Source organism: Schizosaccharomyces cryophilus (assembly GCF_000004155.1).
Source record: "Schizosaccharomyces cryophilus OY26 unplaced genomic scaffold supercont4.1, whole genome shotgun sequence".
NCBI lineage: Eukaryota > Fungi > Ascomycota > Schizosaccharomycetes > Schizosaccharomycetales > Schizosaccharomycetaceae > Schizosaccharomyces > Schizosaccharomyces cryophilus.
The window spans coordinates 2,859,871-2,874,042 of NW_013185624.1; the positions used below are offsets into that span (position 1 = coordinate 2,859,871).

Consider the following 14,172-nt stretch of genomic DNA (forward strand, 5'->3'; position numbering starts at 1 on the left):
ACTGCATGAATTAAAGGCGCACTCTTAAAATCGTAGAAAAAATGAATTTGTAATCCTTTGTAATCAACAGTGTCTTTTTTCAATATCTTCTATTGTTTTTCAGCTGTTATTTGCGAGACATGACCATATTTTCGTCCTAAGAATCTCTCCTATTCCCTAAGTGTACCCCTATAGGACGTATTTGTCCAATACCGTACAGGGAGCCTTTACAAGTTTAGTGGAAAACTATTAAGCAAGGACGGTTAAGAGCTAATTGAAAAGTTTTGGAAATATATACAGACAACAAAACTAAATATAGCAAGTAATGAACAGAAATGTTGAAAAAGGATGGCAAACTCAAATTCGACCTAATGAACGACAAAGTATTGCTTTACAAATGTAAGAGAGAGCATAAGTAATTTCTATTTAAGCTAATAATTTTTTAGAGCCCAAACGCTGCGGATAATTTCTCCATCTATTTCAGAAGTTCAGTTGATGAATATGGCACTTTCGTTTGAAAGACAAGCATTCGATGGGGCCAATAGTAAGGTATGTTTGGTTGATGCTTTATGTTTTAAGTTGTTAACATAAACGTTAGAACGAATACTTGACGACTTGTAGTAAAAAGACCGCTCAACTAAGAGACCAAATACGTGAGCATTTACAGGCAGCTCAATTGAAGCAAGCACAGAATTATAGCAACAATGGTAATATGAATACTGTCCCTTCAGTACCTCCTGTTACTGCTGGAAGAATGGCAGCCAATTCAAGGGTTTTGCCGCGTATGCAAAACCAGACTATGCCAATGCAACCAGGAGGGGTTCAACAACAATTTGCTGGAAATGTCAAACTTACACCTCAGCAAAGACAACTTCTTTATCAGCAGAGCCAGATACAGCAGCAACAGCAACCTCCTCAGCCGGCAACCGATACGAATCAAGGTCGTGCTGCTCAACCTCGAGTTCCACCGGCACTTTCGCAACAACAGTTGAACAATCTTTGTGCACAAATTTCAACATTGTTAGCTCGTACCGGAACTCCTCCTATAGCTTTGCAAAAGCTGCAGAGTATGCCGCCTGCGACACTTATTTCACTTTACCAAAATCAAGTTCAAAAATTCCGATCGCTTCAACAATTACAGCAGCAACAACAAAAACAGATTCAGCAACAGAGTCAACAACAGGGAAATGTGCCTTTCAATGCTAATAACGCTGGACAAACGTATCCTAATATGGCCAATCAACAACAAACACAACCTCAGGTTCCACAGCAGCCTCGTCCTGCAAACATTCCAAGTAACGCTAATATAAGGCAAAATTTGGAAATGCTGAACATTCCTGTTCCTAAGCAACTATTTGCACAAATTCCAGGATTACCTTCAAATATAAAATTATGGAGAGATGTAACTGAACTTGGGAAGAATCAGCGTTTGACACCTGAACAAGCAAAAGCGATTGGAATTCTTTATCAAAAGCATATGCAAGTACTGTTGCAACATCGACAATTAAAAATGCAATCTGCACGTGTAAATGCCCAACCCACTCAGACACCTCAAGCTCCTAATAAATTTGGAAATGTTCCTGTTGATCCGAATGTAGCACCTTCTGCTTCTCAACAGGCTTATGCTCAACAGATGAGGAATGCTAATGTTACAAACCAACCGATAAAGCCTCAAAGCACTAATGTACCGATAAATGCCGAAACTGCTCCTAATCCAGCAAAAGCCAATTATCAAAATTATGTACCAACTAAGGCACGTGCGAATAGCCAGGCATTAAAGTCGAATTTATCTCCTGTTGATGTTCCTAATGTTGGTACGTCAAGTGCTGAGGTGAACCCAGCGTTTAATGCTTCGGTCAGTCCTCCTTCTTATCCTTTAAAACCTACTGATGCCACGGGTGCTCCTCAAGCAGGTAATCAACCTACAGAGAAGCCCTTTGCAAATGCCTCCGCTCCTGGAAATGTAAGCGCCTTTATAGTGCAGCAGCTTTTAGAATCTGGAGGAACTATGGGGCAGCAAAAAATGACTGTTCGGATTCGTGAATTAACCGAGAGAGTGATGCATTCAATGATAAGACCTATACCGCTGGATCTCCCCCATGACCAAAAAGTGATTGTCGCTGAACTCGTGAAATCTGCATATCCAATGTTTAGTAGAACTAATCAATTGATATACTTATTTTATTGTCTTACAGCTAATGAAGAAGCGACTATTCAATTAATACAAATGCGCCATATTTTTAAGTTACAGCTAGAAGGTCTTCAGCAGGGTGTTTTTACCTGTACACCTCAAATGATGGCAAAGATAAAGGAAAAGACGAGTCGTTACTTTGCATACGTGAGAACTCACCTAATTCGGTTGCATCATGAAGTTAACGTGAACGGTCAAAGTCTACCTGCAGCTTTAGCTCAAATTTCAACGTCCATGAGAAGCTCTTCTGCTCAACAGCAGCAACAGCAGCAACAACAGCAGCAGCAGCAGCAGCAACAACAACAACAGTCTCTACAGCAGGGTCAACAAAGGAATCAGAAACAACAACAACCTCAGCAAAGTCCTTTACAATATCAGCCTGCTGCTGCCATGCAGACTCAGATCGCTGGCGTGAACAAACCTCAACCTAATTTACCACCTCAAGTGCGAAATATACCCAAGCCTACTAATGAAGCTGGCTTGGATGAACAACAGCTCAGTTATGAAGCGATAAGTAAAGCTCAACAAGAAGCACAATTGAAAGAAAAAGCAATATCTGAAGTAATGAAGCACACCCTAAGGCCAGAGGACCTAAAGTTACCAATGAGCAAGAGGAAGAAGCTTGACAATGTTTCACCACCAGCCATAAGCCCCTTAATACAAAAACCTTCATTAGAGACACCTATAGAAGGACATGCCATGAATGCTGAAGAGACTCCTGTTTCTGGTTCATTGGTGAATGATGGGCTAAATAATACCTCAGCGAAAGAAGCTGAGTCGTATAAAGCCAGAGAAGAGGCTACTGCAAACCCACTAAAGTATGCTATTGACGCATTCGTAACGCTTGATCACGAGGATGAGTTTTCAGCCGTTAAAAGCGGTTTGACACCGACTTCGGTAATAAAAACACCTCAGTCGTTTTTCATTCCTTCTTCAACTCCTGATTATAATGCAGGTAAAAGTTCTTTGAGTCCAGCAAATATCTTGACCTTGGAAGGCAAATTCACATATGATGACGATGCTGAATTATGGGCTGATGGTGTTCAAGAGGGTATATCTGTTAATGGGGAGACGAAAACGGCTGAACCCGGAATAGAAACAAAGGTTGGAGATGAGTCAATGAATACCGATCGAACTTACAAAGTCCCAGAAGAAGAAGATACTTTCGTTAAGTTAATGGATGATGAAAATGACCCTTGGAATGATTTTATTCAAGAAAAGCAATTAACTGCTAAGCAGAAGGAGACAGGAGAAGAAGTTAATGAGTTTTCTTCTATGAATCCCTCAAAGATCTGGCAAGTTGTAATTTAAATAAGTTTGCATCGTGGGCATCATTGGTCTCAACAAGGAAATAATGACACTTCATCGAGAATATTAACGTATCTATTGAGGATTATGCAAAGGAATATATATATATGATAAAGAAAAATTTGCTAAATAAGCAAAGAGGTTATAAAAGTGTTTTCTTAAGTTCTAAGTTAAACTGAATAGTTATGTATGTAAAGATAATTTACTAATGTTAATTTATTTTATTGTTGAATTTTTTTGGTATCAAATAATTATCTTCATCTTGTCAGGTGTGAGTAAATGAAGTAATTTCGCAATAATCTCGTTACGACTTGAACATAGTTTAAAAGAACAAAAGATCATGATACGTTTATTCTCGTTTAGTTAATCTAAATTTGTAAGACATTTGTTTGCTGCTAGTATAACAAAGAAAGTTTAATTTCTTTGTTCGAGTAAGTATACGAAATGGTGAACAAAGAAACTTAAGTAGGCAAAGTAAGTTACAAATACAGATATATATATATATATGGTAATTGACGTGCAAGTACTTTCTTTTCTAAAAGGATTGAAGCACATTCATAGCATTCGGTATAGACAAACTATATGCAGATTGAAATTGAATCGTTCAATTGATTACGATAATAAAAGAAATCACTTGCTTCACATAAGACAATTATTCCCTACTAATTGTTCCGAATTCCTAGTCTTGATTGAACTGGATAGCAGCTTTAGAAAATCGAATTGAATTATGGATGTGTCGAAGAGGAAACCACCTCCATTGAAACTTCAAGGTCCAAGAAATATAACGTTTGTAGATACTGAAAAAGATTCGACATATGCAAAAAGTCCTATATCTTCTCCCGCTTCTCCTTGGCATGTTTCAGACAAGCTGATCAGCGCTATATACGAAGAACTGAAATCTCCTAGCTCGCCGTGGGACAAGAATTTTTCTCAGCAATCCCCATGGTTGCTTGCAAATGGTGTGATATCTCACGATGAAGAGAGTCCTTTACTTCCTTTAGTTTCACCCTTGAATCCCAAAACCAGAAGCCAGTCAATGATGTCAAGGAAATTATCTAAAATAAGAAAACAGCCTCCTACATCACAATTATATTCCAAAGAAGCTGGAATCCTCCATAAGCATCCAAAGGTGGTTAAACAGAGATTTTCGCTTGCAAACGAGGAAAATGCTTCTGACTTTAGAAAATCCGGCGATTATTTAACCAGCTCTGCTGCTGGTATAAGATCTACACGACAAAGTGCTGCCTTTAAAAAATCTCTCCGTGATTTGGAATTCCTTGAAATAGAAGACCTGTCATCTCATTCTGCTTCTAAATTTCCGACAAAAGAACATGAGAATGTTGGTACCCGTATGTCAAATGCTTATAGCCGTTTTAAATCCGCTGTAAAGGACCGAACTAATGGATCAATGGGACACAAGCGATCGAAGATAAAAAGGAACATTCAACACTTGGGTCTAACTGAGTACCATGGATGGGAACACCATCCTTGCGATTGGCTTTAAGTTATTCTTTACAAATTGCATAATTTTGATTGTTTTACCTATTTTCTGCATACTCTGTACATTAAGTTACGAATTGTGTGACCAATGCTAACACCACTTATTTAAAGCATGGATGATTCAGTCCATGAATTGCATGTTAATTGCTTTAAAATTAACTTTCTTCTGAGTCTTTAATGTTGTACTCACCCTTTCATGTTATGTTATTTGAAGGGTCGTTTAATTTGCATAATCTATATAAGGGTTTCTTAGATCATAATAATTTACTAAACACTTACTATTTTTGAAAGTGATTAGAGATATAGTTATATGAGAAAACCTGAATTAATTTGAAATTATTTATACAAATACAGTTCTTAGATAACAGTACATATCTTAAAGTCTAATGCAAGCTCGCATCTTTAACTTCTAATTGACTTGTGACGGCGAATGGTCTGAGTCTTTTTCTGCGTTCACTTGTAGATCCCGATTGTTTATTGTTACACTTTTCGTCATGTTTGCCGTTTTGTAAATACCAACCAAGCGTGAAGATAATTCAAACATGTTGCTTCTTAACGAAATGACGATAAATTGGGCATTTTTTGTCCTTTCCTTTATATAATTGGCGACAATTGATACATTTTTAAAATCCAGTGCAGCATCAATTTCGTCCATAACATATAGAGGGGTAGGTTTGTAGCTATGTAAAGCAAATACTAAAGCTAATGAGCTTAATGTCTTTTCACCACCAGATAAATTCGAGATATTTTTCCAAGACTTTTTAGGTGGCATAATACTGAATAAGACGCCTTCAGAGAATGGATCTAAACTGTCAACAAGCTCAAGTTCAGCATTACCACCCATAGTGATAATTTGATACATAGCTTTTAATTTCTGAGAAATATTACCAAACCCTTCCATAAATTCATCTAATCTTTGAGTTTGCAAATCAGTAACAGTTTGCTTGACATTGTTCCTTTTTCGCGTGTCAGCTTCGAAATCTGATGCTCTTTTCTCAACTTCCTTCGTGCATCTCAAATAAGATTGTAAAACACCAACGTCTACTTCTTTTTCTTCTGTCTTTTTCTTAAACTCAGAAATGCCTTCATATAATGATTGTTTGTTCATCGAGGCAAGTTCATCTTCGGAAAATTCCTGAAACTCAGGAGCCCGTGCCTCGGATTGATCATATTCTCTCAAGTCATGTAATATTAATTCGGACAACAGCTTCTGTAACTTTTTTTCATTGTGCAAAACATCCGAATGGGCAGTTTTTTGTTCCGTTAATTTGTTTTCGAGATCTAGTCTCTCTGCTTTCATGGAATTTATCTCTTTAGATTCAAAGTCAATACGATTGTTAAGTTCATTGATTGAATCATTAATGTCATGGATCGAATTACTTAACTCATCAATTTTAGTCGTATAATCCTTAATTTTTCCTCGAAGTAAGTTGAAGTCAGTCTCATTCGTTTCCAATTCCTTTTGAGTCGTAGAAAAATCAGATTGTAATGACTCTAGTTCTCCTATAATCGAATGAACACGTTGCTCGTTTTTTCTCTTCTCAAAACTGACATTTGTAAGTTTTTCTTTGATATACTTATGCTGTTCGTGCAAATCATCAACTTTAGACTTTTGTATACGATATTTGATACCACCAATCTGCATAATTTTATCCTGAAGTTCTCTGACTTCAGCAACAAGCCCACCATTTGAGGCTTTTATGTTATCTATCTGTTGATCAAGTTTCGTCAAGTCCCCAGTAAGCTTCTGTTTTCTTTCCTGTAAACTTCGTTCTTCCTTTAACGCTTTACGGCTATTAGAAACTTGATTTTTGGCACCTTCAACCAAATTATTGAATGCTGATAAATCCAAATGAAGCTTGGATATTTCCAATTCCAAACATGGGGCTTCGTTCTTCAGTTCGTCGCTCTTTTCTAAAAGAGCGACCAATTCTTCTGATACTTGTCGATGTCGATTTTCAGCGTCTGTAGTCTGATCCTCAGCATTGCTAAGGGAAACTGGAGATATGTCTGAAGGTAATTGAGAAGCCATGCCGCCCTGTTTTACGCGTGTTCCACCACCAGTCATGGTACCAGACTTATCAATTAGTTGTCCGCTAAGGGTGACAACCCTCCAACGTGTCTTTCCAAAAGCGATTCTGTTAGCCTGTTCCAAATTATCTGCAACCAAAGTGTTCTGTAAAACACTGAAAAACGCTGGTGCGAAGATTTCATTTTTAAAATGAAGCAAATCAAATAACCTCGGAACATTCTCAGGAGTTTGTATAGGCTTCAAGTTCCTTTCCTGTAAAGCGCGTAAAACTATGAAACTAGATCTTCCTAAATTATTGGACCTAAGGAAGGCTATGCACTTTTGGCCAACCTCTAAACTATCGACCACTATATGATTCAATGCAGGGCAAGCTGTAGAGATTGCAACATCGTACTTACTATCAATTGTACCTAGATCTCCCAGTCGTCCGTGAAACCCTTCTAGTTGACCGGAATCATGTAAGGTTTGTAATCCTCCCAGGACGTTTCCTCTTGAGCGTGAAGAGCTAAGAGTAGCTTTCATTTCTTCTAGTTTTACTCGGCTTTGAGCGATGACACGATGTAATTCGCTCTTTTTTCGTCTTAAATCGGATATGTTTCTCTCCAAACTTTGAGAATCCTTCTTAATGGTATTGTGGTGATTTTTCTTTGAATTAAGAAGTAGTGTTTTCTCCTTCTGTTCTGCTATCAGATTCTCAAGGGAACTCTTTGCATTTTGCTGTTCTTCATTTAAGCTTTTTTCTTGCTCAAACAGCATATCTAGTTCTGCCTTTGTGACCTGTTTCACAGAATTCAGCTCATTCACTTTTTTTTCAGAAGGGGCCATCAATTTCTGTTTTTCCTCGATAGCATTAGAGATACCTTCGGTCTTTCCACGAAGAGACTCACGAATTTTGTTCAGTTGGTCTTCTTCAGAAGACAGCTTTGAGGATATTTCTTCTATTTCTTGGGTTAAACGCTGATGAACATCATCATGCGTGTCTAGAGAGTATTGAAGCTCTGATTTATTTGCTGACAAAGTTTCAAGCTGCTTTTGAGTTTTCTTTTGTTTTGAAGATAAATGCTTCAACTTCTCTTCAATCTTAACAGCTTGTTGTTCATAACGTTGACGTTCCCTCTTTTCGGCCCGATTGGAATTTTTCAAATCCTGAACTTTTGATTTAAGCTGAGTTAATTCTTCAGTCATTTCAAAAACGACTTTTTCATTTTCTTCAAAGTTTGCATTTTTTGACTTGTAAGAATCTTCCAATTTCTGTAACATGTTTGTTATTAGAACCTTTTTTGAATTTAATTCGAACAGGTTCAACTGGTAGAGGGTATGCAGCTTTCTATATAAATTATTTTCATCCCTTAAGATATCGAGGACCTCATTTTTTGAGCTTTCCAATTTGTTTCTCTCGGCAACGACTAAATTAAAGCGGTTCTCCTTTTCGTTACAAACATCATTCAAAGTAGAAAGTTCATTGATTTTTTCTTCAATGATAGGTTTATATTTTGAAGTACCGATTATATCTTCAAGATATTCAAGCAAACCGTCATCATTTTCTGTCATCGCTTTTGGTTTCATTTGTGCGATAGATTCAACTTCACCTTGTAAAATCAAAAAGCGCTTATGATTCAAGTCGATTCCTCGTTCTTTCAGTACATTTGAGACAGTAGAAAAAGAACTTTCGACATTATTTAGAAAGTATTTGCTTACATTGTTCTTATAAGCGGACCTTCGAATAGACAGTTCTGAGCCATCTATGTAATTAGAATCCGGATCAACTTCTTTAAATACAATTTCCACATCACAGCTATCAAGAGAAGGATGGGCAGCAGACTTGTGAATTAAAGCTGAAGCTTTGGTTTGACGCAGTTTACTAGCACGAAATCCGAATACAAAAAGCAAAGCGTCAATGACATTTGATTTACCAGATCCATTTGGGCCGACGATAGAAGAGAAGGAGGGATGAAATGGGCCAATTATTTGTGTTCCGGCATATGATTTGAAATTTTTTAGCGTCAATTGGTATACAATAAGCCTTGGAGCAAGTACATCAAGATTATCTTGTCCAGTTATTGCATCCTCTATAAGAGAAGAGTCTTCAGCGTTACTGGAATTAAAGGGATTAGGAACAGAAGCTTTTGAAGGGGTTTCTTGATTAGCAGAGATGAACTTGTTCAAAAGATTAGGACGCTCGCGTAAGGAATCTGTGATGCGTTTTTTTAAAAACTCACTATGGAACCCTTGAGAAGGAGTTTGCTCTAGTTTTACTATGCGAGAAGGATCCTCTGATCGACTTGGAGTAGTTACGACTTGACGAACTTGTTTCCGAGGTCTTTCAGCACGATCAGGTGTAGCATCTACAATGGAAGGAACCGAAGATGTACGAGCCGGTCTTTTATCAGACATAAAAGGGAATCCTATGTAGTTGGAGTATATGAACAAATTATTTTGGTTGTTTCTTGGTGTAGTTTATTGTTGTAGACTCTGCTGCGTGACAAAGCGCTATATTGTTTTTTCGCTTAAATAAAGCTTAAGTTTTCGGTTAATTTCCAAAAAAAATCAGAGTCGAATTTTCTGTAAAAAAACAAACATAAAGCTAAGTAAAAAAAAAAAAAAAAAAAGATTCATTGTTCACACTAAAAAATATAGAGAGCTGTTGAATGAGGTTAACTGCCCATATACGAATTGCTTGACAATATAATTTTCTTGCACGTTTGCCATGGATAACAGTTATTGATAGGAATTCTCAAGGATTTTCAATCAGTATATCCATTTTATGATAATTTACCTATTTCCTACTAAACCATCCTTCCTGTACTTTGAATTGTTATTCGAGTAAATAGATAATTGGTAACTGGATACGGAATAGGCAATTGTACTGCCAAGCTGAAGTCTCGTCCACCTACTATTTGTGTTTATAAGATTACTAGGAGTTCCAAATAAGCCTGTTGACGAACTGAAATGTATCAGGAAACAAGTTGTTTAGCTCGACCAGTAAAAAGTTTTCAACTGAAGATTTTATGTAGAAACAATCGCTTTTAAGTATATTATTTCCATCTAAAAATAAAAAGAATATTGAACTGATTAGCTTACTGTATATTACCGTTTTGTTTTATTCTTGATATTTTTATTTTTATTTGCATATCTTTGTTTTTGTCTTGATTCTGTCATAATTGGATCCCTCGTTAGCATTCATAATATAACAATTCGTTATAAGAATGGAATATTAGCTAATATCAGTTAATATTCATAAGCTTAAAGAAATGTGTTTTATAATAAGTAAACAGAAAATTGAAACTACGAATTCTGGTTCTAATACAAAGACTCCGGTTAAAATTTAATTACTCTTATGAATTAAAGAAGCAAACCACAATGGAAAATTTTCAGAATAATATATATATCTGTGTCTACAGTCGAAATCTTCAGATCAGAAAACTTGACTGACCAGGCTAAATAAGATTGACTCTTAGTCGTTTCATTTAGTTAATCAGATCCCTGAACATATTACTATTCTTCTACGTAGTACTAACACGTCCAATTCAAATAGACAACTTTGTAATTGTACTTATTACTTCCACTCGATTTCTCCCGTGACAAATTATCTTCCGATCTAAAGATTTCGACTGTCAACACACATATATATATTGTTCTGTATATTTGCCATCGTGACTGGCTTCTCTAATTAATAGCAATGATCACGAATTGTAAATTTTAATCGGAGTTTCTGCATTCAAAGAGAAATTTGCAATTTCAATTTTTTGTTTACTTATTATCAAGCACAATTCTTTAAGCTTATGAATATTAACTGATATTAGCTAATATTCCATTCTTATAACGAATTGTTATATTATGAATGCTAACGAGGGATCCAATTATGACACCTCCCTGCCTAAGAGTCTTTCACTTCTTTGAATTGGAAGACTCTTATTTTCATTGCGGTTCTTCTGTTGGAGAAGCGCGACGATAAAATACAATTTGATTTTCAGTTGGTTTTATCACATTACATTAGTTTAGTTTGATTAGTTTGTTTGACAAAAGCGAACCGTCAGCTTTAAGATGATTAAATTTCAACTTATAACATTATGCTTATTGCTATCAACTATCAGCATTGTAAAAGCGGCTGAAGTGTGGAATCGTCACCGATATGATGGACATCATGTGTGGTCTGCCATAGATGACTGCGTCAGTAAGTATTTCAATGGCAAGGCTGCTATTGATAGATTGAGCCATAATATCAATGGATCATATGCTATATGGCTAGACAGTGGAAACAATGTAGAAAATGATGTTGATGAAGCAATTAGTGAGCAGATTTCTGAATGCATTCAGCAGCAGTATCAAAATGTTTCAGTCTATGTGTTTTCGCATAATTCTTATGCTATAGTGTCTTCCTATGATGATTACCATGAGATTAAGGAACACTATGACTGGTTTAGTCGTGGGTACCCAGAAGAGTATGACCCATTTCATCCTGAATCCGATACAGAAGGGTCCGACGTACCATCACTAGAACCTGAACTCCATGTTAGAGGGGGGAAGGTACCTGATAACTTAGGCGATCCTATGTACTACAGACCATTGATAGAACTGATCTGGTATCGTGTTAGGGATGCAGTAAATAGAATATTAGGTAGACAGGGGTATGAATGTGGCACATGCTACAGCATTGAAGGACCAATTCCAAAGAGCTTTGAATATTATAACGATGCTGGCTACGAAGTAGACTTGATGTGGTGGCCTCACCATGAGTGTAGATCCAGGTCACCAGATGGTACCAGAAAACAGACTGGACAAAAGTTGAAGATGAAGAGTAGGCATACAAACAAAGAAAACCGAACATTTATGGGGATAACAAATGACAAGCTGGAAGTTAAAGGAAATTTAAAATTGCCAGTAGAAATAAATAATCGGAAATTTTATGAGACATTCATAATTACGCCAACTTCCGAAAATGAAGCCATCATTGGATGGACCCTTCTTAAAAATTGGGAAATTTAGACTTTTTATATGGCGAAACGAATCTGGAAAAAGACCAGACATATAACAAAAACGATGCGAAAGTTCAAGAAATATTAAAGCCGTTTGCTAAAGTGTTCACGGAAAACACTAAAATACCGTTGCCCCAACACTCGAATAGTGATTTAAAAATTGAATTAACACAAGAATTACCAGATTATACCCCAAAGTTGAGACAATACACACAACGTGAAAAATCGGTAATAAACGAAAAGGTGCAAGAATTATTAGCTCAAGGGCGAATCCGCGAAAGTTCTTCAAATTTTATGTGTGCACCATTAATAGTTCCAAAGAAGGGAACAGATAAGTATCGCATGGTTATAAACTATAAGCCGCTGAACGCGATCACAAGAAAGGATAATTATCCATTACCGAGTTTCGAAGAAATTATAAACTGGCTAGGCGGAGCCAAAATCTTTAGTACAATCGATTTAAAAGAGGCCTATCATCTACTTAGAATCAAGGAAGGTGACGAACACAAGACTGCATTCCGAACACATTTTGGAGCATACGAATATACAGTCATGCCATTTGGATTAACAAATGCGCCAGCAAATTTTCAGAGATATATTAACAAAGTGTTACTTCCTTTTATTGGCATATTTGTTATCGTTTATTTAGACGATATTCTCGTATTTTCATCATCAGAAAAGGACCATGAAAAACATTTGCAACAGGTTTTCGAAAGATTACAGAAAGCTAACCTATACGCAAACCGAGAAAAATGTCATTTTTTCAGAAACAAAGTAAAGTTTCTAGGCCACATATTCTCCGATAAAGGTATTGAAATTGACCCAGAGAGGATTCAAGCAGTCGCAAATTGGCCAATACCCAATACTCTTAGAAGATTACAATCATTTTTAGGATTCGTAAATTACAGCCGACGATTTATGCCGAATTTATCCAAATTAGCGAGACCTTTATATGATTTAACCAAGAAAAACAACAAATTTAAATGGACAGATCGTCAACAACAAGCATTCTTACAAGTCAAGAAAGAACTCGAAAATGTTTCTATGCTCAGACATTATGAGTCACATCGAGAAACTAGATTAGAAACGGATGCTTCTGATTTTGCTATAGGAGCCATACTCTCCCAAAAACAAGACGACGGAATTTATCATCCCATTGCGTTTCATTCAGAGACATTTACAGATCGGCAACGAATTTGGCCAACATGGGAAAAAGAAGCGTATGCAATAATAGCAGCTTTACGCAAATGGTATCATTTTTTGGCAGGTACTGACAAACCATTTCAAATTCTTACTGATCATAAGAATTTAACATCAATGTTCACTAAGGTTCACACAGATACTCGCTCAAAAATCATGAGATGGGCAACTGAACTAGATTTATACAATTTTGAAATCCAATACCGTCCTGGTCGAAAAAATGAACCTGCAGACGCTCTTTCTCGTCGTCCAGATCACAAAACTGAAATAGTTAATCGAGTCGTGGAAACATATTCGACTACGTGAGACAGGAGTATTTCCATCACAAGAATTTAAAGAATATTCTTAATGGAATAAACCGTAACCCACAATACACTGTGAAAAATGGTCTCATCGTCAATGATCAAGGACAAATTGTCATCCCTAAACTACCACAACTTGTACAACTCATATGCAATCAGTTTCATGATCAACCCGTCTCAGGAGGACATCGTGGAAAAATGTCCACAACAAATCGCATCCGCGAAAAGTTTTACTGGAAAGGTATGACCGCAGACATCCAAAAATATGTAAAAAATTGTGACATATGTCAACGACATAAAAATCGAAATCATCAACGATATGGTCAATTACAACCGTTACCCATTGCAGAAAAGCCATTCAGACATTATTCTATGGATTTTATAACAGGATTACCACCTTCTCAAGGTAAAGATGCAATTTTAACCATTGTAGATCGTTTTACCAAAATGGCTTGGTTTATCGCTTGTAACACAACAACGACCACGGATCAGTTAATTGAAATATTCGAGGACAAAATCATATCCAGTTTTGGATATCCAATTGATATTGTTTCAGATCGGGGACCTGTTTTTATTTCAGAAAAGTGGCGACAATATGCCAAAGACCATAAAATACATCTTATGTTATCTTCAGGATATCATCCACAAACAAACGGACAAACAGAGCGCGTCAATCAAATCTTG

The 14,172-nt window shown here is 36.6% G+C and overlaps 4 protein-coding genes across 4 annotated transcripts; 3 read left to right on the top strand and 1 right to left on the bottom strand.

The window, feature by feature from the left end:
• The first annotated feature begins 27 nt into the window (after positions 1 to 27).
• On the top strand, positions 28 to 3,745 carry SPOG_04212 (mediator complex subunit Med15). Its single transcript, XM_013166473.1, has 3 exons — positions 28 to 378; positions 426 to 528; positions 578 to 3,745. The coding sequence occupies exons 1-3, from the start codon at positions 305 to 307 to the stop codon at positions 3,479 to 3,481; spliced, it is 3,081 nt and encodes a 1,026-aa protein (XP_013021927.1). The 5' UTR covers positions 28 to 304; the 3' UTR covers positions 3,482 to 3,745.
• Positions 3,746 to 3,931: 186 nt separating this feature from the next.
• On the top strand, positions 3,932 to 6,696 carry SPOG_04213 (uncharacterized protein). Its single transcript, XM_013166474.1, has one exon. It carries the CDS (start codon positions 4,206 to 4,208, stop codon positions 4,980 to 4,982), a length of 777 nt encoding a protein of 258 aa, XP_013021928.1. The 5' UTR covers positions 3,932 to 4,205; the 3' UTR covers positions 4,983 to 6,696.
• On the bottom strand, positions 5,291 to 9,460 carry SPOG_04214 (condensin complex subunit Cut3). The gene has a single exon (XM_013166475.1). It carries the CDS (start codon positions 9,402 to 9,404, stop codon positions 5,388 to 5,390), a length of 4,017 nt encoding a protein of 1,338 aa, XP_013021929.1. The 5' UTR covers positions 9,405 to 9,460; the 3' UTR covers positions 5,291 to 5,387.
• A 1,444-nt stretch (positions 9,461 to 10,904) lies between these two features.
• SPOG_04215 (uncharacterized protein) lies at positions 10,905 to 12,778 on the top strand. Its single transcript, XM_013166476.1, has one exon. It carries the CDS (start codon positions 11,055 to 11,057, stop codon positions 11,994 to 11,996), a length of 942 nt encoding a protein of 313 aa, XP_013021930.1. The 5' UTR covers positions 10,905 to 11,054; the 3' UTR covers positions 11,997 to 12,778.
• The last annotated feature ends 1,394 nt before the right edge of the window (positions 12,779 to 14,172 follow it).

Coding starts and splice junctions, on each gene's coding strand:
- SPOG_04215 (XM_013166476.1), top strand. CDS start 11,055: ATGATTAAATTTCAACTTATAACATTATGCTTATTGCTATCAACTATC.
- SPOG_04214 (XM_013166475.1), bottom strand. CDS start 9,404: ATGTCTGATAAAAGACCGGCTCGTACATCTTCGGTTCCTTCCATTGTA.
- SPOG_04212 (XM_013166473.1), top strand. CDS start 305: ATGAACAGAAATGTTGAAAAAGGATGGCAAACTCAAATTCGACCTAAT. Junction 379..425: donor CAAAGTATTGCTTTACAAAT/GTAAGAGAGAGC, acceptor ATAATTTTTTAG/AGCCCAAACGCTGCGGATAA. Junction 529..577: donor TCGATGGGGCCAATAGTAAG/GTATGTTTGGTT, acceptor CATAAACGTTAG/AACGAATACTTGACGACTTG.
- SPOG_04213 (XM_013166474.1), top strand. CDS start 4,206: ATGGATGTGTCGAAGAGGAAACCACCTCCATTGAAACTTCAAGGTCCA.